Below are 24,935 nucleotides of genomic sequence, written 5' to 3' on the forward strand. Positions count from 1 at the left end.
AGTAAAGTCATCAATGAAAGTGACAAAATAGTAGCAACCACCCAATGACTCTGTCTGCATAGAACCACATACATCTGAGTACACAATCTATAACTTGGTAGTTGCTCTAAAAGCAACATCACGGGGAAATGAAAAATGATGCATTTTTTCCAAAATACATCCGTCGCATATGTGCTCAGGAGGTCTCCCCAAGAGAGGTAAACCATCAGGCATCTGTGTACGCTACATAAGCATCAAGCTACCATAGTTTACATGCCCCATGCGAGCATGCCATAACTCCACCTGTGACATAGCACGAGTAAGAGTAGGCGCTAGATAGACTGAATGATCACCTGAAAAAGCATCCAGCTCATATAACCCATGACATAGAGTGCCAGTCAAAACCAAAGTCATGTGTTGCTTATCTCTCACCATGCATCTGTCATCATCGGAGGTAACTTGCAAACCACGCCTTGCCAAAGAAGAAATAGATAACAATTCTTCTTTAAGCCTGGCACAAACAAAGCATCCTGCAAGTGTAGAATAGAGCCATCAATGGTTGTCAACACAATTTTCCCAATACCTCTAACAAGGTATGATGCATTGTTGGCACACTGTTCAAACTTGCCAATGCAAATAAGTCTCTGCGAGATGTGATGTGCCTAGAAGCACCACTATCAAAAAACCATGTACTCGCATCCACAGTAGAGCTAAATGCTTTAGTAGCCCAAGAAGAGTCATAAGTGCATGTGTAAAAACAATAGTTACTATCTGCAACAAAGGACACGGACTCAGTGGCAATAGAAGGTGCATCAAAAACAAACATCCCTAACTCCTACTCCTTAGCTGATGTAGTGTCCTAGCTTCTTGCAATAGTGACACTTGCCCTTTTTGGCTTGCGTACCCCCTCTTTCTTATTGCCCTATGAAGTGCTTCACATCCCTAAGCTCTATAGAGCATTCTTTGCTTGGCTGCCCTTGCCCTTCTATCTTGCAATAAAAGCCCCCTCAGAGGCTATAACATCCACACCACTGTTCTTTATTGTCAACTCCCCCTCTTTCTTATTGCCCTATGAAGTGCTTGACGTCCCTAAGCTCTACAGAGCATTCTTTGCTTGGCTGCCCTTGCCCTTCTATCTTGCAATAAAAGCCCCCTCAGAGGCTATAACATCCACACCACTGTTCTTTATTGTCAACTCCTCCTCTAAGAGCAAAGTGACAGACTAAAGGAAAGTAAGTGGTTGTGGGAAAATCCTCATAGTGAGGTTCAAGGCTATATGAAAGGCCAAGTGCGAGGGCGGAAATGAATTCAAGGTAGTAGATATTAATTGCGCATTTGAGGAATACTCATCTACATTCATAAGCAGCTCACACAAGTCCTAATTTTTATTTAGATGATCCTACATAGAATCACCCTCATTCATCTTCACCGTCTCAAGCTCTTTCTTCAAGAAAGAGATGCGCGTCTCATTCTTTCTAGCAAAAATCTGCTCTAAGATCAACCAGGCTTCTCGTGAAGAAGCTACAGACCAAATGTGAGGGATGATAGACCGCTGAACTGCCAATGCAATCAGCAACAAAGCCTGTGCATCCCGTGTATGCCATGCCTTTGGTGTTGCTAATCTTTGGGGAAGTGGCTGAGCTAAAGCAAGCTGAACAAGCTAAGTTGCCCCTTGTCCACGTCCTCCTAGAGAAGGTGTTGGGAACAAAGGCCTCGTGCCTTTAAATGTGCTTGGATGTGAACACACCCTTAGCACTTGTACTTACACATATATATCTATCTAAAAACCTTAAGGTACACACTCATCATTGTACCTAAAAACGTGCACACTCTCTACTCTACTCTATCTTACTCTCTGTCTCTCACTACCCGTAACGACTAACTGTCTCGATCTCCGTGCCTAACCCATCACTACAAACTGGTATCAGAGCTACGGTTAAGGAGTTCGTACTTCTCAGAGTTCGAGCAGGGGCAAATAAGCAAGCGTACAGGTCGTGAGGTCGTTTTCTGACCTGGCAAGCAAGCAGGAGGCAATCGGTTGCAGCAATTGACAGTCGATTGCAGCAGCTGACGAACGACAAGCGACCCCAAACGACATGCTGCAGACAACAGCAGGACTAAATGACTGGTCCAGGGTGGACAAGCAGGCAGCAGTGTGCTGCAGTAGACGTGACGGGCAGCAATCGCGACCAGGCGTACGCGATCATGGCGACACGGCTTCACGGCTGTGCTGACGACCAACGGGGCGAGACCAATGGGCGCTGACGAGCGCGACCAACACGGACAGAACCGATAATGGGGCTCACGGTGCTCGACTGACGGGTCAACGGACCCGTCATCTATTTCTTTTTCTTTTTTCTTTTTTTGAAAAGTCCTCTCCCTTCTAACCAAGATTCACCCGCGCAAGCACAAAATCTCATATCTGTGCAAAATTGAGCCAGAAATTTGGGGCTTTTCCCGAATTTGGGGATTTGTCCAGATCTGGTGCGAGCAAGATGCAACAGTGATATCTATCTCAGAAATTGCAGGAATTTGTGACATTTTGTCCCCGACATTTGGGGCTTTTAATGTACATGCACAAATTGGGCTGAAATTTACCCAATTTCTCGACATTGATGCACATTGGACCCCGTGCAATTTGGGGCTTTTGCAGTTTGGGCGGCAAAATTTGTGCAGCATTTAGTCAGTTTATGTACATGCATGTCGAATTCCACGCAATTTGGACATCCACACTTGGTAAAATTTGGGGGTTTTGCTGAGATTGCTCTATTTTGGCAAAATTGGCCTACTCTATGCATGACAGAGAAAATGCAGATGTGTGGTTGACTCTTTGAGCACAAAAAGTTTGGGGCTTTTGACCGTTCGTGTCAAATTTTATGCCCGTGTGTACATGTACAACAAAATTTGCAGCTAAAATTTGGGATTTCTCATGTAATCTAAAGCATATTCCCTTGGAACAACTATAATCAGTTGTGGAATGCTGTAGCACATGGTTTGGTGCTTCTGAAAATTTGATTACAAATCTGAAATCTGTGCTTCTGCATGGTCATTTATTGCTGTTTGGTACTTATTTGTACCTTGGTCACTTGGGTGACAATTTTGGGCCTGCATTTGCTTTTTTTTTTTGTGTCACATTTGGGCTGAAAATCATGGCTGGCAACAATGACAGCAGTAATCTAATGCACATAAAGAAGCTTGAAGGCGCACATAACTTTGCGGTTTGGCAAAAGCAGTGCTACAATATCCTGTTGCAAAAGAAGCAAGCAAAGCCGATCAAAACCAAAGGGACCAAGCCCATGGACATGGAACAGGACGATTGGGATGAGTTAAATGAGCTTGCACGCTCAACCATCGAGCTATCGATTTCTGATGCCTTACTGTTTCACATTGAAGACTTGGATTCTGCATATGCTATATGGACTCAACTGGGAGAACTGTATGCACAAAAAAGTGCTGCAAGCAAAGTGTATTGGCTAAAAAAGCTTATGGATTTGCGTATGAAAGAAGATATAGCAATGTCTACTCACTTGAGTGAGTTTAACTCCATTTTCAGCCAGCTGGTTGCCTTGATGTTCATGATTGATGAGGAATTTAAAGCTACTTTCTTGCTTTGCACTCTACCAAAGAGTTGGGATACATTCAGGACTGCTATGAGCAATTCTAATGTGATCCTTTTGTATGTTGATGTAGAGAGTGCTCTACTTATGTAAGAAATGAATCGGTAGAACAATGCATCCAGCAAGTCTTCCGGTGCTTTGCATACTAGGGGCAGATCACAACAAAAGGGCAAATATGATAGCAAGGAACACAGTAAATCACGTCGCAAAGATGTTGAATGTCATCATTGTGGCAAGAAGGGTCACTTTAAACATGATTGCTACAAATGAAAGAAAGAGAAAGGAAAAGGCAAGAAGACAGATGATAGCAAGGAAGAGAAAAAGGACAGCTAGCCTAAAAAGAGCAGTGTTAAAATCGAATAGGTGAATGTAGTCACTCATGACAGTGATAGTGGGAGTGATGTACTCTTTGTCTCTTCACACTTTGGTGCACATGCTTTACTTGCAGATACAGATGATGACATGCATACCTTGATTCTCGATTCAGGTGCTTCCTTTCATGTCACCTCTCATCCTAAGTGGTTGTCTGCCTATATAGGGGGTCAATATGGTGTTGTCCATCTTGGGGACAACTATGCATGTAACATTTCAGGTATTGGCAGTGTGCAGTTACAGTTTCAGCATGTATCTGTCTTTATACTTCAGCATGTACGGCATGTACATACTGAAGTGTGCAGTTACAGTTTCAGCATGGCTCTGTCTTTACACTTCAGCATGTACGGCATGTACAGTTTCAACATGGCTCTATCTTTACACTTCAGCATATACGGCATGTACCTCAGCTCAAGGAGAGCTTGATTAGCACAGGGCAACTAGATGATGATGGTTTTCATAACACCTTTGGTGATGGAAAATGGAAGATCTATAAGGGATCAAGAGTGATTGCCAAACGTTGCAAAAGTGATACTTTGTATCCACTTCATGTATCTAGTGTGCGTGACCATGTTGTTGCCATGACCGAGCAGCCAAGTGTTTCTTTGTGGCATGGACGGTTGGGACACATGAGTCAAACAGGAATGAAAGTGCTTTCTCATTTGGGTTACTTGCCTTGTCTTCGTTATGCTAATTTTGAGCACTATGATCATTGTATTTATGGCAAACATGCACAGACGTCTCATACAAAGTCTCTTTCTTTGAAATCTTCTCCTCTAGAGTTAGTACATTCATATGTATATCAGATGCCACGATTATCTTTAGGCGAAAGAAATATTTTGTCACCTTTGTCGACGATGCTACACAAAAGGTATAGGTTTATCCTATTCATAGCAAGGATGAAGTGCTTGACAAGTTCAAAATATTTTTAGCATTGGCTGAAAATTAGACAGATAAGTCACTTAAGTGTCTTCGCTCTGACAATGGTGAGGAATATGTGTCCAAGGCCTTTCAGCATTTTGTGACAGCAAATGAATAAAGAGGGAGCTCACTGCCCCTTATAATCCGCCCCAAAATGGAGTTGCACAGCGTATGAATCGGACCATACAAGATAAGGTCCGTACAATGCTGTCTCATGCTGCATTATCCCATGGTTTTTGGGCAGAGGCTATTATGACAGCCATTCAGTTAATTAATCAGTTACCAAACAGGTCTTTTGGGGGGAAGGGAGGGGGGGGGCGGGGGGGGGGGAAGGGGAGAGTTCCCAAAGAAGCGTGGTCAGGCAAGCCACCTTCATATGCTCATCTGAAAGTGTTTGGCTACGAGACTTTTTTGCACATTCATAAATAAAAACGCAGCAAACTTAAGCCAAAGTCCTGTAAATGCATTTTCCTAGGATATGGTGACGAGGGTGAAATGGGGTATAAATTGTGGGATCCCGAGAAAAGGAAAGTAGTACGCAACAATGATGTTATCTTCTGGGAAGATCGCATGCATAAACAGCCCGAAAAGACTAAGAAGGTCCATAGGGTTGTATTCCAGGAAGAAATACCTTTTGGACAGCAAAATGTGCCCGCTGTACAGCAGCAAATACCTGCCGTAAATGAACCTATAAATGCAGGAAATGATGCTCGGAATGATCAGCCAGCTATTGCCCATCAAAATAAGCCACTACATGTGCAGGAACAGCCAAGACAGCAAGCTATTAATGTTGATTTGCAGGCTGAAATGCCAAGACAGCATGCTGAAAATGGAAATTTGCAGGAACAGCCAGCAAACAATGACCATTGGGTTAGGCGATCATCTAGGGCTACTAGACAACCTGACAGATTTGTTCCTCGTGCAAACAATGTGGCTGATTATGTCACGTTGACAGACTATGGTGAACCGTCTTTGCTTCAAGGAAGCAATGGACAAACAGGATAGCAAGAAATGGTATGAAGCCATGTTGTCAGAGATGGAATCTCTTGAGAAAAATGGCACTTGGGACTTGATACAATTGCCTAACAAGCAGAAAACACTTCCATGCAAATGGGTTTACAAGATGAAGGTCACTTCTGGTTCCTCACCAAAGTATAAAGTAAGATTGGTTGCAAAGGAGTACAAGCAAGAGCATGGAATTGACTTTGATGAGATTTTCTCTCCTGTAATCAAGATGACTACATTGAGAAACATTTTGCGCTTGGTTCTAGTTGAGGATATGGAACTCATACAGATGGATGTAAAGATTGCATTTTTACATGGTGATCTACATGAGGACATACATATGTAGCAATCTAAAGGGTTTGTTGAACAAGGGAAAGAAAAGATGGTATGTAAACTCAAAAGGAGTTTGTATGGGCTGAAACAAGCACCAAGAGAATGGTATCATAAGTTTGATACATTCATGCAGTCCCAAGGCTTTCAAAGAATTTAGTGGATCACTGCTTGTACACCAAGAAGGCAGTAGATGGCAGTCTTATTATCTTGGTTTTATATGTTGATGACATGTTGATTGCTAGCGGGGATACTCATGCCTTGGATTCACTGAAGCAAAGTCTTCATGGCAGTTTTGACATCAAGGATCTTGGTGATGCAAATCACATTCTTGGCATGTGAATACTCAAAGATAGGTCGACAGGCTTACTCTATCTATCTCAGCAAGAGTATATCTCCAAGGTTTTGCAACGTTTCAATATGGAGGGGGGGAAAACAACTTGGGTTCCATTGCCTCCATATGTGAAACTCGGTGCAGAGGACAGCCCTACATCTGATGATGAGAAGGCTGAAATGGCCAAGATACCATATGCTTCAGCTGTTGGCAGTTTGATGTATGCTATGGTTGCTACACGTCCTGACATTGCCTTTGCAGCGGGAGTGGTTAGCAGATACATGGCAACCCCTGGCAAGAAGCATTGGGATGCAGTGAAAGGTATTATGAGATACCTCAAAGGCACAAAGGGGTTGTGCATCTGCTTTGGAAAGCAGAAGGCATCTGTTGTTGGCTTTACGGAAGCAAACTATGCTGGTCATGGGGATTGTAGCAAGTCCACTTCTGGGTATGTGTTTACTTTCACAGGAGAAGCAGTCTCTTGGATCTCCAAGCAACAAAAGTGTGTTGCATTTTCTACAACAGAGGCAGAGTATGTGGCTACCACTGAGACATGCAAGGAGACTTTATGGCTTTCACGTCTGGTGGGAGAGCTTCACATCAGAAAGTTACATGTTCTCCATTGTGATAGTTAGAGTACTATCATGCTAGCATGGAATCTTGTCTTTCATGCAAAGACAAAGCACATACAGGTAAAGTACCACTTCATTAGAGATGTACTTGACAGTAAGAGCATTGAGCTTATCAAAGTGTATACAAATGATAATCCTGCAAACCTTCTCACGAAGGGTCTTCGATCAGAGCAGTTTGCTCATTACCGACAAATAATGGAAGTTGGATAGATATATGATTCTTTTCTCCTCTTAAGGCACATTGCCTTTAGGTGGAAGGTTGTTGGGAATAAAGGCCTCGTGCTTTTAAATGTACTCGTGTGCCATTTCGCCCCCGCCCCGTCAGACCGCACCCTCCTCGCCTACCCATCTTTTCCCCCCACCCCCGATAACTCGCCCTGTCTGCCCACCCCACCCCCCCCTACCCTCGGTGCGCTGCCTCCGTCCGTGATGTTTAATATCCCCTGCCAAAAAAAAAAAAAAACAGCAAATTCCCCCCCCCCACCATTGTTCCCCCCCACCCTCTAGTTGTTCCCTCTATCTGCAGCAACTTCTCCCCCCCCCCTCAGGTAGTACCGTGACGTGATTGGTAGTCTCTCCAAAGGGACGCACAATGGAAACCTCTGGTCAGACGCTGGCGCACTCAGTGAGTGCCCCCCAATCAAACACCTTGCGTGTCATCTTCTCTGAGGAGCAACTCTTAGCCGTCCGAGCTAAGGAGCTGGAGCTAAAGGAAACAGCAATTTATGGTCAGGTAGTAGGACACTCCCTAGCCAGGGCCCACCTTCGGGATTGGCTTCACTCCACCTGCGCATTGGCACAGTGCACAATGTGGAGGCGGTCCTAATGGGCCAAGGGATCTTCATGGTCAGACTCAGCTCGATAGACGCAGCTCGCGAGTTGCTTGCCAGTTCACCATATGCGTCCACGAAGGGGATCATATACATGATCCCTTGGTACAGTGGCTTTACAATGGAGGCATTTGTACTCCATAATAGGTTTCTTCGGCACCCAGTCACCCTTCTTTTCCCCGGCATGGCGATAGAGTATCGCCAGTTGGTGGAAGACTTTGGACGGCTCTTCGGCACTATCCTTCCCGTGTCCTTTGCGGATGCAGTGACAGCTGCAGGAGTCCCAACGGTACGGGTGGCAATGAAAGAGGTCTAGAATATCCCACAGTTTCTAGAGATTAAGCAGGCGAGCACTCCTTCAGGCAACAGGTCATTGTGACGGGGCAGCCAGGGCAGTACCTGCACTGCCACGACTTTGGGCATCAGGCAGCAGGTTGCACGCGTTTCGGAGCCAAGGTGGCTCCGCCGACAGGCCTGCAGGTGGACACTGATGGCTTCACACGGGTCCAGAGACGACAGAGAGGGAGACGGCAAGGGGGGCGCAGACAGCGTCTCAGACCCAGCCTTGACAGCAAGAAGCAAGTGGGTGTGCGACGCCCCTCGACAGAGCACTCCACAGCCCCCCCTGCCCACCCCACCCAATAGGACCGTAGCCCCCCGCATCCACCACCCGCGCCACAGACTACCTCTCCTGAGTCCCCACAGCCCCCACACCCACCTCCCTCCACATCCCATGCCCCCCCCACTGGCCCTGCCCCACAACCTCCCACTTCCAGGACCACTTGCCCCCCCCCCCCCCACACCCGCCATGTACTTCCGTCCATCTCACCATCCCTCAATCATCCTCCCCCCCCACCACCCCCCGTACCGAGCACCGCTCCTGAACCGCACCTGGTTCAGGCAATCCCCCCCCGACCCCACCCCCCCCCCCTTCCACAGGAGGTGATGAGCCACACACGCCTACATCCTCTTCGCACCAACAGTCCTCCCCCTCCCATACAACCACCAGCTCATCCACCCCTGCCGCCTGTCACACTTTCCCGAGACAGACACACCTGTTGCCACAGGAGTTCTTCCGCAGTGGCCCATGGTCCTACTTGAGAGTTGCAGAGCGCGGAGAGTTTCCACTACCTCTAGAGGTGGGGATCTTCATGGTTCATAAGTCAAGGAGGGGCAAGGTCCATCTACTAGCACCACTGGATGGACCAAACTACGCTTTTTTTCTAGAGGAAGAGTTGAAGAGTCAGGTGGCGGACCACACCTCCTAGTGGATGGGAGAAGAAGAACTAGCATTGTTTGCACAGCAGTGGCCTGGTTGCATGAAGGACATTAACTGGTAGTCTAGTGCCGAGATCCCTCACCTAAGCATTATCTTTCGAGCCCCTCCACAGTGGAGAGCTCCGAGGGATGTGATCGAGTGGCCCCTAGCACAGGCAGCCCATTTCTACTAGTGCACAGAGTCTCGACTCTGAGCATGGCTGATAGATGCATTGATAGTACCACCTGGAACTTCTATCACACCTATGGTCCGGCCGAGGGCCACCTTGGGGGAAGGAAGCTCGCCGTCCGGACCGGCGGCAAAGAGTACCTACATGCCTCATAACTCCTCGTCATCAACAGTCTCCACACCGAACAAATGCCTATTCGGGCAGTCACAGGTTTCCCCATGAGTTTACACCTTGCATCCTGGAATGTGAATAGCCTACACTACAGTGGGGCACGTGATTCCAAGAAATTGATTATTTGGCAAGAGTTGCAACCTGCCCTTGCCGGACGGATCGACATCTTACTTCTATAGGAGCACAAGCTCACCCCCACCCAGGCCCAGCGGATAAGGAAGGTACTCCCAAGCAGCTCGGACACTTACTGGGAGCATGCCATAGGTGCCCACGGTAGGAGTGGAGGCGTATGCACCTCTATTGCTCCGAGTCTTACCACTTGTGTTCGAGACCACGGGACGATAGTGGCAAGGAGGGTGCTATGGATCAGATTGGATATGGAACTCGTGCCTTGGAGTCCTTAATATCTATGCCCCTTCGGAGGTTAGGGCACGCAACAGGTTCTAGGTGGAGATCGCAGAAGTACTCCTAGAGGTGGACTCCTGGATTGTTGGAGGAGACTTCAACAACCTGGAGGCTTTGGAGGACCAGCAGGGCAGAGGGGGAAACTACCAGGGCATGGCCGAGGAGGAGCAGAAGGCATGGGAGGTGTTTCTACTGGCAGTAGGAGCACGCGATGCCTAGAGAGACCCTGCCTTTCACAGGAGGGAGAGGTCGCTGGACTTCTCTTGGGGATACAAGCGGCTAGGTAAAGTCCTGTTGGAGCGGTTGGACAGGTTTTATGTGGGAGAGTGGAGAGGCTCTCGAGGAGGCCAAATTGAACAGTTGGCGGGTACCACCTTGTCCAATCATTGCCCGGTTCTCCTAACACTAGATCACCAGCATTTGCCCTAGATACATGATCTTGTCGGATCCCTAACTTGATCTATAGGAGGGAGGAGGTGATGAGACAAATAGAGCAGATTTGGACCAGAGAGTGGGGCAGGAGGGGCCACATCGCAGAGGACGTTGCAGAGGCCCTAGTTGATCGAGCAAAATCTGCCAAGAGGCAGTCATACAAGCCAGGCAGTAGAGTTGGGAGGAGGAGAGAGCACTCCGGCGGGACCTTGCAGCCACGCAGAGATTATTACAAGAGGCACCAGGGGATCACACTCTCCACGCACAGGAGGTGCGTGCGCGAGCAGCCATTGCTGGCCTAGAGGACACGCGCTATGAGTTCTCTTTCCATACCTCAGCAGGTTTTTGGGCGCGGAAGGGGGACACGATGTGTAGGGAGTTTTTTCATGTGCACCATCCTTGCACCTCAGGAGAGCAGATACGCAGCCTCCGAGATCAGTATGGGCGGACCCGTTCTAGCACAGACAAGGTGATGGAGATTGCCACTGACTACTATAGTCGCCTCTTCCAGCAAGAGACAACCTCAATTAGAGGACAGCGATGTAGATAGCAGGTCTGGGATAACATCCTGTCCCTCGTCACAAAGGAGATGGGACGCTCCCTCCTAGCCCCCTTCACAGAGAAGAAACTACAAGAAGCTTTCAATACACAGGACGGGCAGAAATGCCCGGGAGAGGATCGCCTCTCTAAGGCTTTCTTCACTACCTTCTGGGAAGCCTTCAGGGGAAGACATGGCGGCTGGACCCTTTGGTCTTTTGGCAAGAGCTCAGGGAGTGGCGCCTCTGGATTTGGGAAGGAAGGCCACTTGATGAGCTGGAGTGGGATCCGGGAGAGTGACTTTGACCGGCCACTGTGGTTGCCAAGAAGCCACCGAGGTTCCTGGAGTACACCGCCAGGATTGGCAGACAAGTACTGATGTGGGAGGATATGGATTAGGCGCCGTCACGTAGCAGGCACTGGGCGGAGCACAGCATCACGAAGCCGTTCCGACGGACCTTCTGGCGCCGCCTATGGGACAGCTAGAGGCCGAGGAGGGTATTGTATTTTTTATGGTTGGTAGCACATGGAGGCTTGGCAGTGGGAAGCTGGCTTGCCTAGATGCAAGAGGGAGTTTGTAAGTGCTGCACACAGCAGTCTATGGAAACCCCAAAGCACTATCTTTGGTCGTGTGAGGCGACACAGCTCGTGTGGAGAGGAGTATGCCGCATCCTTCGCCGCATAGCACCCAGCCTTGGATGTATCTCTTGGGGTGCTTTCTGCTAGCAGGCGGTAAGCCAGGGCTGTCACCTTCCGTATGAGGCCGGAATGCACGATATGATATTCATTATTGAGGCAGGGTCGTGCGCAGTGGTGGGTTTAGAGGCTCTACCCATCCGCCAGGTACTGGAGCCCATAGCAAACCACTTTGAGGTATGGGAAATCATATGGAGTCTTACTGGTTGGCATATCTAGAAGGTGCGGTATCAGGTGGATTTTGACGGAGAGAGACTTTCAGTACAGGCGACCTTAGCAGAGCTCTAGACCTCCATCATCCACTCCCTTCGAGGCCGATGGGATCAGGTGCAGGGCGAGTCTAGGGCTCGTCAAGAGCTCCGAGGTCATTTCATGTGCACTTGGGGCGGCCAAGACCTGTTCTTCGTGATGCAGGCAGGCAACCCCAGATGGCGATACACCCCCCTCCATAGCTTCTTGCCCCTATTCCCCCCCAGACCGCCTTGAGAGACTTGTATATATGATGTATCTGTGACTTTCACCAGCTCCAGCTTGGTGCTCGTATGTGAACATACCCTTAGCACTTGTACTTACACATATATATCTATCTAGAAACCTAAAGTTACACACTCGTCATTGTACCTTAAAACATGCACTCTCTGCTCTGCTCTATCTCACTCTCTCTGTCTCTCACTGCGTGTAACGACTGACTATCTCAATCTCTGTGTCTAATCCGTCACTATAGAAGGAGCAGCAAGAGCCACAACTCCGGGCCTAATTTCTTTACTGCTGACATAATCCCAAAGATTCTTCGCAATCAGCATATTCGTCATCATGAAGGACCAAAGGGAATAGTTGTTACCATCCAACCTATCCTCCTTGGATACGTAAGTAAATACATCACCTCCCTGATTTGCCATGATAAATGATGCTGATTAGAGAGCAAAAGAGCAATGTCTCAAGCTCGACCAACATGGAAATCTCAGAATTTTCAAAAATTACAGCAAGTACTTTGTTATAATTAGAAAATTTAAGTACACTGTCAAAACTATATGAAATGCACGTTGTTCAAGGTGCAATAAAGCTCAGCAGCACTCAAAATGCACAAGCCCCAAAATTCCTTGTCTCAAAATACACAAAATCAGTCTATATCAGACTATCACAGATGTACATGTGTCAATCATTGAGCTGACTGCAAAAGCCCCAAATAACTGGCCCAAAATGGACAAAATTTCTGCTGTAATTGTGTCCCATACACATACTAGAGCTGAGAATGCCTGCCCGGGTAACAACCCCCTTCCCGAGAAGTGGATCTAAATTAAAAGTTGATTTTCTTTTAATTTCTTACCTCCAATTCAGAGCTATGGTGGCAGACCTGGCGGTGCAAGTAGCAACTGGAGGTCGAGAGCTAGACATTGAGACCAAACCTCTTCATCAAGAATGCCATTTTTCAACGCACGATTGGGAGAGTGATTGCACGCATGAATTGCAATTTTAAGAGCCTCTCCCCAAAACTGCTGTGAGAGATTAGCTATGGACAACATGCATCTGACTCTCTCACAAAGTGTGCGATTATATCTTTCAGCCATGCCATTCGATGCAGGGTTGTAAGGGGCTGTCAACTCCCTCTTAATGCCATGCATCTCACAAAATCTTTTAAACTCATTAGAGATATGCTCCCCCCCATTATCCGTTCTTACAGCTTTTAACTTAAGCCTTTTCTATGTGGTAACAAAGGCATGAAACCTTTTAAAAGTATCAAACACTTCATTTTTGCTCTTTAGTACATACACCCATGACTTTCTACTGAAATCATCAATAAAAGTAACAAAGTACCGTGCAGCCCCATGTGAATTAACAGGTATAGTGCACACATCTGAATGTACTAAATCAAGAGCATTGGACTTCTTAATAACACCAGAGTAATAAGAAGACTTCACATGTTTTCCATATATGCAATCATTACAAAAGTCGAGACTAGAGCCATTTACATCAAATCTCCCTAAAGAGGAGAGAACCTCAAGGCCTTTCTAGTTCATATGACCAAGTCTTTTATGCCAAAGTTCCATCAGGGGACGAACTTCAGCCAAAGCCAGGTAATGCTTTACAATGCAAATAATACAAAGTCCCCTTTTTGCTGCCTTTAACAATCAGCATAGAGCCCTTGTGGACCTTCCAAGATCCACCACGAAAGGTAGTAAAATACCCTCCTGCATCAAGCTACCCAACTGATAGTAGACTTTTCTTTATGCCATGTACATATCTGACATTATGCAAAATCAGCTCTTGGCCATTTTCAAGGGCCAAGTGAATGGTACCTACACCCTCTATTTCACATGCATAATTGTTTCCCAAGTAAACTTTGCCTAGACAATCTGAAGTGTATTCAAAAAATGACTCCAAAGAGGAAGTGACATCAAAGGAGGCACCGCTGTCCACTATCCATGACTGAGACAACCCATCATGGGCTGAAAGTAAGGCATCAATCAACTCCTTTTTAGTGAAGTGCATATCACCTACTACTACCATAATATCTACATCATTACATGAGGCTACAACAAGTATCTCTCCAGTGTCAGAGAGTTCTAAAATAACCACACTAGATGCAACATTTTCTTTTGCAACTTCTTTTGAGGGAGAGTTGTCATCATCTTTCTTGTCATCCTTCTTTTTCTTTCCTTGTTGTTTCTTTCTTTCTTACTCTTTCTTGTAGTAGCAACAATCGGGCTTTTTATACCCTTTACGTCCACATTGATAGCAAGTGACATCCTGTTGTTTGCCCTTGCTTTTACTCCTGCTTTTGCCTATATTTCTTACATTACCCCTTTTACCTGACCTGCCTCTCAGATGATAAGTTGAACCACTGTTTTCTCCATTGGAATCTCCTCATTGAGAATAGAGCCCCTAACACCATCAAAGGTTAAAGCAGGATTGTTGCTCAATGAAACAACCAAAGACTCCCAGCTATCAGGCAAAGTCATCAACAAGAAAATGGCCTTCAATTTATCATTGAAGGGCTGCAAACCAGAGTCCTGTAACTGGCTCAAAATCCCTATGAAAGCACTCAAATGCTGTTGCCCAACATATGTACTGCATACATATGTAACCAAGTACTTCTGATACACAAAAGAAACCAAGATTCTCTGCAATTTCTTCAATATTTCACAAGTGGGGAATGAATCTCACTGTTTACAGCACCAAGATTGCATCAGCAATGTTTCCAATGTACATTTCAAACATCATTTTTGCCAAAATTCTCAAATTTCAGCAAAACCCCCAAAATTTTACTGATAAATCTGAACCGATTGCATCATTACATAAACATGAGACCTTGGGCAAAATTGGCAAAGTTTGCCAAAATTTTGCAAAAGCCCCAAAAAATTCTCGAATCAATTGTGCATCAATGTCAACAAATTTGACTCTGCTAAGCAAAATTTCATTGATATGAGAAAAGCCCCAAAATTTTGGAACCAATGTGTACAATTTCTGCAATTTTCTAGTCAAATTGTCCTGTTATGTATAACTAGCATCAGATATGGGAAAACCCCCACATTTCTCGGCATAAAAAAGCATTGGTCTGAAGACCGTGCTTGCACATGCGAACCAGGGCTTAGAATAAGTCACTTCACCATAAAATTGAAAGATAATCTGCTGGTTGTCGCCTGACACATGACGTGGTTGACTGCGTCTGTCCCCATCGTGCTTCCATCAGGTCCGAACTGGTCACCCGTTGGTCCCCGTCATGTCTGCTGGTCATCACCTAGCACATCACGTCCAAACTAGTCGCCCACTGGTCCCCGTCGTATCTGCCAGTCGTCGTCTGGTACATCAGGTCCTGTGGACGCCAGTCTCGCTGGTCTACGTTGCTGTCGCTGGTCTCTATTTCTTCAGCTCGACCTATGTGACCTGTGTTGATCGCTTCTTCCTCGACTCTTTACTTCAGCTCGACCTACCTCACGCGTCGAGTGATGTCCGTTGGCTAGATCCTATGTCACGACCTATGACCCTCTTGGGAAGCCCAAATGCTGTAACCAAGGGCTCTAATACCAATTTGTTGCGTTGAAGTGCTTGCTAGAATGCAAGCCTGGAATGAGCAAAGATAGAGCTGAGAGCTGAGAGCATCGAGTAAGAGTGTACCAATGTGTTGCACGGTACACAAAGAATAAAAATGTATTTATATGTTAGGGTACAAGTAAAGGGTGTGTTCACACACGTAAGTTTATACATGTGGGAGTTTTCATGCGAAGGGGCTTTACACCCAACAGATACGAGAGAAAAATTTTGTGACTGAGAGTGGATTTCAAGAAGTAATCCCTATATTAACTCAACATTAGCCTTGGCATTGTGGATTCTCCATAGATGGATGTGATTAGGGTGAGCTAATCAAGGGTCCTGACATACGCTCTCGGTACCAACGACGAGATCTTTAAGTCCCTAAGATTCAAGGGCTTGTTGCATGCAATTTGACCCAGTGGTGAAATTTGACCAATTAAAACAAGTCTTATCCATGAAGGCATCCTTGGTTATTGCAACAACAGTGGTAGTGCTAGGAGATAGGAAATGTGTGTAATGGGGTAGGGGGGATAGGGTGAGGAAGTGAAGTACAGTTGGAAAGTAATCCTAGAGTTCCCACCATACATACGAGAAATGTGCATAGTGGACTTAAATATGGATATGGGTATGGTAACCACCTAAGGAGCCCAAGGTAGAGGGATAGGGACACATCAAGTAGAGAATGGAAATCCCTGTGTAGAAGTGATCCAAGGGATATATGACAACAATCCATAAGCAAAGGATGGATATCCTTGTGTCTTTGGTGGGGGCAAGGCGTGGGAGAGACCAGTATCCAGGATAGTGGCAGGGATGCCCATCACAACTATCCCAAAATGGAAGGATGTGGTAAAGTGGAGGTATGTGGAAGGTACAGTGTTCATTCCCCCTAACGATGCACCAAGAAGTGGAGGGAATGGAGGGTAGATAGATGGTGGGATGGAAAATGAGAAAGTGCTAGGAGCTTAGATGGAAGATCCAACCCCTTGTGTGCTTTGAGAAAAAGTAGAGTGTAATCCCAAGTTTTGGAAGGAAGATGTGAGTACATCAAAATGTGGAGAAGATAGGGATGCGATGGGAGGGAGTTGAGAAGTGTGGTTTATTTGCTCAAATGAAACAAATGATAGAGATATACCTGATGAAGGGTTTCTGGTTCGAGAGCCTCCTCTATTAACGTTAACATACTAAAAATCATCAGGATCCTGCACAACAAAAGAAGAAACAGAAGAGGATTTTGACTCATACAACTCGAAGGATTATATGATCCTAACATAAGGCTTAGCTAAGATAAAGGAGATGGACTCTCCAAGATCAGAGAGATGGCTACTCTCATCAATCGGCCCAAATGAAGTAGTAGCACTCGTTGGAGGAGTATAAACCTGATTGTATGTGATGCGCAAGTACTTCTCAAACTCCATCTGTAAGATGACCAAAACGTGAAGAAGAAGATGGTAAAGATAAAGGTGTGTCTACCTCCTCCTCGAGAACCAATGACCATAATGACTTCTCAAAGCCTGCAATGATGGAGAAGCCTAATAGGTATCATAAGATCCCCAAAAGAACGTGCTTAAAACATTATGAGTTAGAATCAAGTCGCATGTGAGTCTCGCACACAAAGTCTAGCATCCACAATCACCATAGGATACTTTTTAGAAGAGCATTGGCTCTGATACCATGTGAAGGTATGATAGGGTTTGCACTAAGGAAACATAGCATGTAGGACCAAGACTGAAACACAAAAACTCAAGCAGTGACAAGCAAAACTCAAACCCTAAACACAACGCAAAATGCAAAACACAAAACTCAAAACTCAAACACAGAGAGAGAAAACTTTAAAGTGAATGAATATTGTGAATGAATGTAAGAGCATATAGAATGCTCGAGGGTAGAGCAATGGTGTATCGCAGAGTGACATCTACTGGAGACGAATCCCAAGTGTTGTGACTACCAGTCAGAGTGCCAAAGACCAAGAAAACACCAAATGTTGATCACCAAGTAGTCAAAAGATAGAGGCAACAACAAGGATCATGCCTAGAGCAGAGGGCAGGAGCAAGACACTGTAAACAGAGCAATAAAGTTGCTGCCTAGAGGAGGAAGGCCACAACCAACTATCACCTATGAAGGGACGGGCCAAACGCAAGCTCCACAAGGTCACCTGAAGGAGTGGATGCTGCCACCTACCGCTTGGGACTGTAGAGTCCAAATGCAAGTAGCAAGAGGGGCTTGTGATGATGGGGATGCCGAACGCAACCACGTGTGGGGCACCGGACAATGGACGGCAACAATGGATGAAGACACTAGGCACTGGAGAAAATGTGGAAGGAGTGGCAGTGGTCATGAAGGGTAGGCTGCCACATGGGTAAAGGTAGATGGCGCAAATCTGAAAAACAAATACAAGGCTGAATGGTGGGCAGCTTGTCTATTTCTAGATATTGACAGGTGCCCTAAAAAATTAGGGTTTTGGGGGACCCCTAAAACTCTCTCGAGACGGACAACAATTTTGTGTTTATCATTAATTGTGCATGTTTTGCGGCCATTTAAGGATGGTAATCATCTGTAAAGTGTGTTTCAGCTCAACAGCTTTCACATCTATAATTGAAAAGACCTACGTGCAAGTATTGAAGACCCAATTTGCAGCCAAATGTGCGTCAAACCAAGCGGCAAGCTGCTGGTCATTTGTGATAGCCCCACATTCTTGAATTCATAGAGAGATTAGCCAATCAACAAAGGAAGAGGGGATTCTTGAAGAGTGATCCTCTAGAACCTGAGGCAAGGAATCCAATTTCAGTGTACTACAAGATTCAAGGAATAAAATCTAATGAAATACCGCAAGAAGCATCTGTTTTGGGGCCACTCGTGGCTCAGCTCTCCATCATCAATTGGTTCTCTTTGAATTTATTGCTTGTTGTAGTTGCTAGTTAATCGGGTCACATACCACCCTATCCAAGAAGGAAGGCTTGGTTCAAAAAGTATACAGAACTGCATTGTAATGTGCCCGCTCCTCAAATCGCGGAACACGTCTTAGCAGTCCACTGAGAGATATATCTAGAAGACGCCGCCCGACACTCCCAAGGAATGACACGGGGTTTGCCAACTAGGGTCTCTTGAGTCTGCCCTGCAACGGAACTAATCCGGCCATTCCCACTAGGATCGACCTGAAGTCCGGGTTCCTAGTCAACATTGTCTAAGATCATAGACCGACTTTTTCCTAACATTTCCTGTTAACATCTCCTTTGAGGAAAGCTCTCGGCTAACCGAGACCACCCTTCCGTAGGATAGTCCCATTGGTCACATCCACCACACTTCCCTCGAGGGTTATTTTAGTTATCTAATTACTTACCACGTTATGCTTGACACATAAAAACAGCTTCCTTAATTAACCCGTTAGTCACAGGTTCCTTTACGTAATTAAGGCCACAGACACGAAGACAGGTTAAAACAAGATCAAACACTTCCTTAACTTATCTTCGGATTAATGTGTGTCTCCTGCCCATACAGAAGAATTAAGCGCTCCTTTCTACCTCCGCAGAAAAATCCTTCCGTCTTCCGGCAATAAAACCCGAAGGTTTATCCTTCCAAGATTCCGCCTTGTAACTAGTATCAAAGCCTCGAGATCCCATCTCGAGTTTATCCCTTTAGGAAATTACCCATAGCTGAAGCAACCAGTATAATAACAATTTCTAGGGAAAACATCCCTTTCATTCCATGGTAATCAGTCATCTCAGACCCGGCCATGAAACCATCAAACACTCCCCACTTGGGTTAACATCCAAAACCGCATTAACAAATAGTTGAATGCACAACCTCTTGCTTCAAGGCATCGCAATCCCATTGCATGCACAATCAGAATTTTAACTGGATGTATCAAAAACACTTGCTTAAGGGATTTACAACCTTTTCAACCTGCCAAGCCTAACTTGGGTCAACAATCCATTTAGGGTTAGGTCACCAGCTTCAACTAAGCTAGGAGTATATCCATTTGCGATAGTCCACAGCAAGATCGATAAAACAATTCGCAGGCAATTATACACATTCCTAATGCACCAGATCACGTGTGACTTGCGTCTATGAAAGTCTAGTGTTTTGTCTAACGATGCAAGTATATCTCATGAACAGAAATTAACATTTCATGTGTTTCTTTTAGCCATGATTACGAAACATCAATTCTAAATGACTATTCATGCACTGGACTGGTTAAAAAGCTATCATTTTATGTGAAGTAAGGCAATAATCTTATCATTTTATGTGAGTAAATCTTATGCGAATTCCAACCTCTACCATTTCGCGCATGCAACTTAGTTCTTAGAGTAAACAAAACCCTATGCATGACATCAATGTTTTCTTCCCTTCCACGAGAAATACTTTCTAAGTTAATTTTTTTACGCTTAGAACCTGGGCTTGATTCGTGTGTGCTGCGCTGGTCGTTCCGCTCACCCCTCTGGCATTACCGGTGGCTTGGATGCCTACGCTTCCCGCGACTTTCTTCTTAGGAGCCATTCACCTCGCAGAGATTGGGCAGTCCGGATCTTAACGGTTTTGGTTTGACACGTGCAGTTGGGAAAGACCGCTGGATGGGGTTCGTTGCCGAGAGAGTGGTTTGGGTGACTTGTGGCGATTACTCTCTTCTTCTTCTTTTTCTCCTCTCCTCCTTTCTTTCTCTCTCTCTTCTTCTTCCCCTCTTCTCTCTCCTCCCTCTTCTCCTACTCTCTCTCTTCCTATTCTTCTTCTTCTCTCCTTCTCCCTCTCTCCTCTTCTCTCTCTTCTCTCTCCCACTTCTTCTTCTCTCCTTCTCCTTCTCTCCCTCTTCTCTCTCTTTTCTCTCCCTCTCCTTCTTTCCTTCTCCTTCTCTCCTCCTCTTCTCTCTCTCTCTTCCTCCTCTTCTCTCTCTTCCTTCTTTCTCTTCTCTCCTCGTTCTATCTCCTCAAATATAGAGGATTCATGGCCCATTATCCATGACCAGTATCTGATATGCTTAGCACTGAGAACAAACTCCTCAAATAACAACAATATGCTTAGCAGTATCTGATAAAGGGAAATTCACAATGATAATGAAAATGAAATAACATGTACAATGAACATTTACAAGTGACCAACCTCTCCATTCTGCTACTTACAGTGGACACCTGAAAGAGCTCTTGGGCCAGGTTGCAGGGCAATGCCTTTTGAGTGAGCCCATGAGGCACTGCTCCTCAACAATCACACATTGGGTAAGGCCGCATGGCTCCATTGTTGGCATGACACTCACAGGTGAGCCCTCAGGAAACTGCCCTTGGGTCATCCTTCAGCACAGCCACTTCACAGGCTGCCCATACATGGCTGATCATGCACGGTCTCTGCCCAAGGCCTTGCTACCCACGCAGCCGCCACCCTCAGCCCTGAAGCTAAGCTACCATGACCACCCACTCCAAACCTGCAGCCAAGAGAAAAGAATCTACCATAGCCAGAGGCATCCCCTGAGTTGCCCAGCTTGCGTCATGGATACAGTAGCTGGAGAATGTTACTCCAAGCTGCCTACCCAGCCACCATCAGGCAACAACCAGTGTCAACCTCCAAAAACAAGTATCACATAAGAGACTCTCACCACCTGCTTGCATGTACCCTCCATGCTCACTTATCCTGCTACTAGCATTCCATACTGCCCTATTCCAGAGTGAAGCAGACCCAGCAGGTTGGACCATCACAGTTCCACAAGCTTCTAGGGTTTTCTGCATGTTGTCACACCATGCAGAGAGTGGATTGTTACTCTGATGGCCAGCCTGCAAGGCCAATGGTCCCCACTCCCATTCTCTATTACTTACCAGAAATTTCTGGCTATTGGGTCATTGTCAAAGGCAGGAGAGAGCCACACTGTTAGTATTTTCTAGATTTCAAGAAGACTTATGGAGCAATTCATCAAGCAGCTGGCAACTTCACATACTTTCATATTTCTTTTGGCTCAAACTCATGTTGGTTTTCCAACTAGTTGCTGTCTTTTTCAGATAGATGGCAAGTTGCAACTAGCACCAAAGAGATCAGCCAGTCCTGTTCACGTTATTTAATTACCCGCTTGACAGATTTTTCAATAGAGATGTGTCAAAGACATCTTTCTAGGCCCATATGCTCATTGGCAATGTCAGGCTCTAGCAAGATTTGCAGTGTACCAGATTGTCAGAGGTCAAGCTTCAGCTTAAGCTTGGCATTCTAGATCCTTCATGAAACACAGAAGCAAGCCTTCGCTGGCTTGAATCATACTGTTATAGGGAATTGGGAAAGCATTTTCAAGATCAGCAGACATGCTGAGACATATACCTGTTCTGGTAAGGGCATCAGCAGGGCTTCCTTCTAAAAGAAGCTGCCCCTACTAGGCATTACCACATTTCAGTAACCGTTTGTATCTAATTTCTGAAAGAAGAATATGTATGGATAGAGAAGATACACACAATGTAAAAAACAAGAAAAGAAACATGAAAAAGTGACCATTATCTCTGTTAGGCAGCAATTAATGATATATTTACAAGAGAGTATGATTTTAGTACCGAGAAGATGTTCATAAATTCTCAGCAATCCAGACATAACAACTTCTATTGGAAAATAATTCTTGACATCATTCATGTCAAGCTTGAATAGCCTTCTTTCTGCTTTTTGCATGTAATAAAGGACATCTTCCAATCCAATAACTGTATCCCCTTCTTCTTCTTCCTATAAGCACCATATTAGGAATACAAAATGAGATATTAAGAGCTTGCCTTCCAGTGAACCCTATTGCAGTTCAAAGGGTTAAAAGATTCACCTTCAAATCTTGTAATAACTTCATTTCCTTTTTTGCAGTCGGTGTTACATGTTGTAGCATTTGGTTGTGAAAGTCATTTACCTGAAAATATATTTATTCTCTACATGTTACTCAGATGACACCTGAAAAACTTTTAGAGAATACAAACACTTTTCAAAAATAGCACTATGTCAAATAATAAGCATATCATATGCAACAAAGCGTGACAAAAACATGTGCTCAATGACCAGCAATGACCAAGTTTGCAACAAATATGTCTGGGCCTTCCGAAGTACTTCCCAACTTCAAAAGATCACAAGGTGTGAATGCTTTTCATGTTCTTATTTTTGTCTTCAACATCGAAGCTTTGATGCTGGAATGTTTTATACCAATTTTGAAACTTGCAGTCTGCAATGTGAGTGCATTGGAGCACTGAACCTTCCCTCCCCTCTAGCTCCAAATACATCAATTGGCACAGCTGCTTTCCCCCATTAGGAAAAACTATATGGGGTTTGTATGCACTTCAGGAGTGCCCAGAAGATTCTGAGCTTTCAGAACTAGTTCCTAGTCCAGTGTGAATGTTTGGCAAAATGTTTTGCGATACAGGTTCTGCAAAACTACAGGCATTTCACCCAGTGTCCTATGTATTTGTGGACATCTATGCGATGTCCTATGTCATGTTCTACTACAAAAGCTTGACTGTAAGAGACATTTGTGGCACTGACAGTTATATATCACATACCCTCTAGATGACTGATTTAAAGAGAGGGTAGATTGGGAAGGATAAGTTTCCAGCAGAATCGGGAGTAAAGCTTTAGTGGCACAGTATACTATTCAGGAAGAGTCACTAATAGTGTGTGTCATGTTCCACAATTGCTGGCATACTTTCCATTTATTCCAGGGCACAAAAAAAAGGGTAGGAAATGGTATTACTCAACGAAAGAAAGCACAATAACATCAAAGCATGAGTGGGGTGAAAACGGGCTCAACAACAAAGCTGGAGCTAGAGCAAACAGGACAAGGCCTCTCAGCAGGATAAGGGGGTGGGAAAAAGACCAAGGTGGGGAGGTGAATCCAACTGCCATCTCATGGCATAAACAACAGGCTATACTCACTCGAAGAAGAAGAGTCATCTGAGCTCCCAGATGTGGCATGAGATACCTCACAACAATTGACCTCAACATCCATGTAGGCTGCAGCTGATGGACCTCAAGAACTAAGCTAGAATGGTGTATGCCAAGGTCCAATCCCCGCAGAATATCAGCTGACAATAAATCTGCCAAAGATCTCTTGAACCTCTGAGCCAGAAACTAAAACCTAACAAATACTTACTGGGGCCACTAGCACAACCATTCCATGTGCAACCGCTCTCTGTAATGAAAATGCCATCATGTACACCCCCCATTGATAGACTACAAATAATGCCTAAACGCAATGCTCCAAGAGTATCCAAACGTTGTCTGCACCATCTCCAAGACAACCCCTCTTGCTGCATCTGAGCCAACCAGCTATCCTAAGCCAACCCTCATCATCAAAAAATACGAGGAGGCCCCCCTTGACAGCCAATTGTTTTCCATGCATCTATAGGAGTGCCAAAAAGGCTTTATAATATTGCACCTAGCCCAATGCCTGCACTTGGCAGGCTTCCAATCGCCATCTTCCTGCATCAAAGTATTCCTGTCAACCTTAGCACCATTAGAAGAAACTCATTGAATACTGTGGAACAAGGAAGCCTGTCTCCACCACTTGCCCGGGTCCTCAACAGGCTAATGCAGAGTCCTCTTTCCAAAATCCAAGGACCTGGCACCCCTGCACACTCTCCCAAACGATAAGCTTCCAAGTCTGTCCTCCTAAAGTGAGCACTCTAACAACTAGCTTTCCTAAAGAGATGTCAATCTAGGAGTAAGGCCTTCAACCTTGCCTTTTATATTAGGGAGGATTAGATTATGTTTCCATAAACTTTCCATTTATGTTTCATATTACAGTTCAGTAAGTAGTTGTGCATCTTGGCCTATATAAACAAGGACCTTCTACCTTCTATTTTCGCCAATTTATCAAAGAAATACTCACCTGAGTTGTTCCCCTCCTTTGGTGTTCACATTCTTACTATTACACATCTCTCTTATAAAAATGTGAGTCTTACACTGCTGGATGAAATTCCAAGAGATATTCTACTTTTTTGCCATGCTGTTGATAGGTTGGTCTTTGTAGTTACCAATTTTACAGAGAGCAGTAAAAGCCCTTGCACATGCTTATAGGCATGTCACTCAGACATGCACACAAAGCAAAATATGCAGGTATTGATGGCACAAAGACAGACCCATAGAAACAGGATAGTGCATCTCCGGCTAACTCATGGCAGTACTTAAACATCTCATCAGACACAAAGCACAGACCAGCTAAAATTAACTTCAGTCATTGGATATTTATAAGCAGACCATTTATAAAG

At 45.2% G+C, this 24,935-nt stretch overlaps 1 protein-coding gene across 3 annotated transcripts in view; it reads right to left on the bottom strand.

The window, feature by feature from the left end:
* LOC148022917 (Zincin-like metalloproteases family protein) overlaps nt 1-24,935 on the bottom strand; it is a 127,509-nt gene that overhangs the window by 35,573 nt on the left and 67,001 nt on the right. For all 3 annotated transcript variants that reach the window (XM_087695853.1, XM_087695855.1, XM_087695854.1), the window contains 2 exons: nt 22,508-22,588; nt 22,254-22,416 (listed from right to left, as the gene is read on the bottom strand). In XM_087695853.1, the coding sequence (XP_087551979.1) occupies nt 22,254-22,416; nt 22,508-22,588 (244 nt within the window). The remainder of the gene's footprint in view (nt 1-22,253; nt 22,417-22,507; nt 22,589-24,935) is intronic.

Source organism: Lygodium microphyllum, chromosome 16 (assembly GCF_053477565.2).
Source record: "Lygodium microphyllum isolate KBCC chromosome 16, Lygodium_microphyllum_v1.1.10, whole genome shotgun sequence".
Classification (NCBI taxonomy): Eukaryota; Viridiplantae; Streptophyta; class Polypodiopsida; order Schizaeales; family Lygodiaceae; genus Lygodium; species Lygodium microphyllum.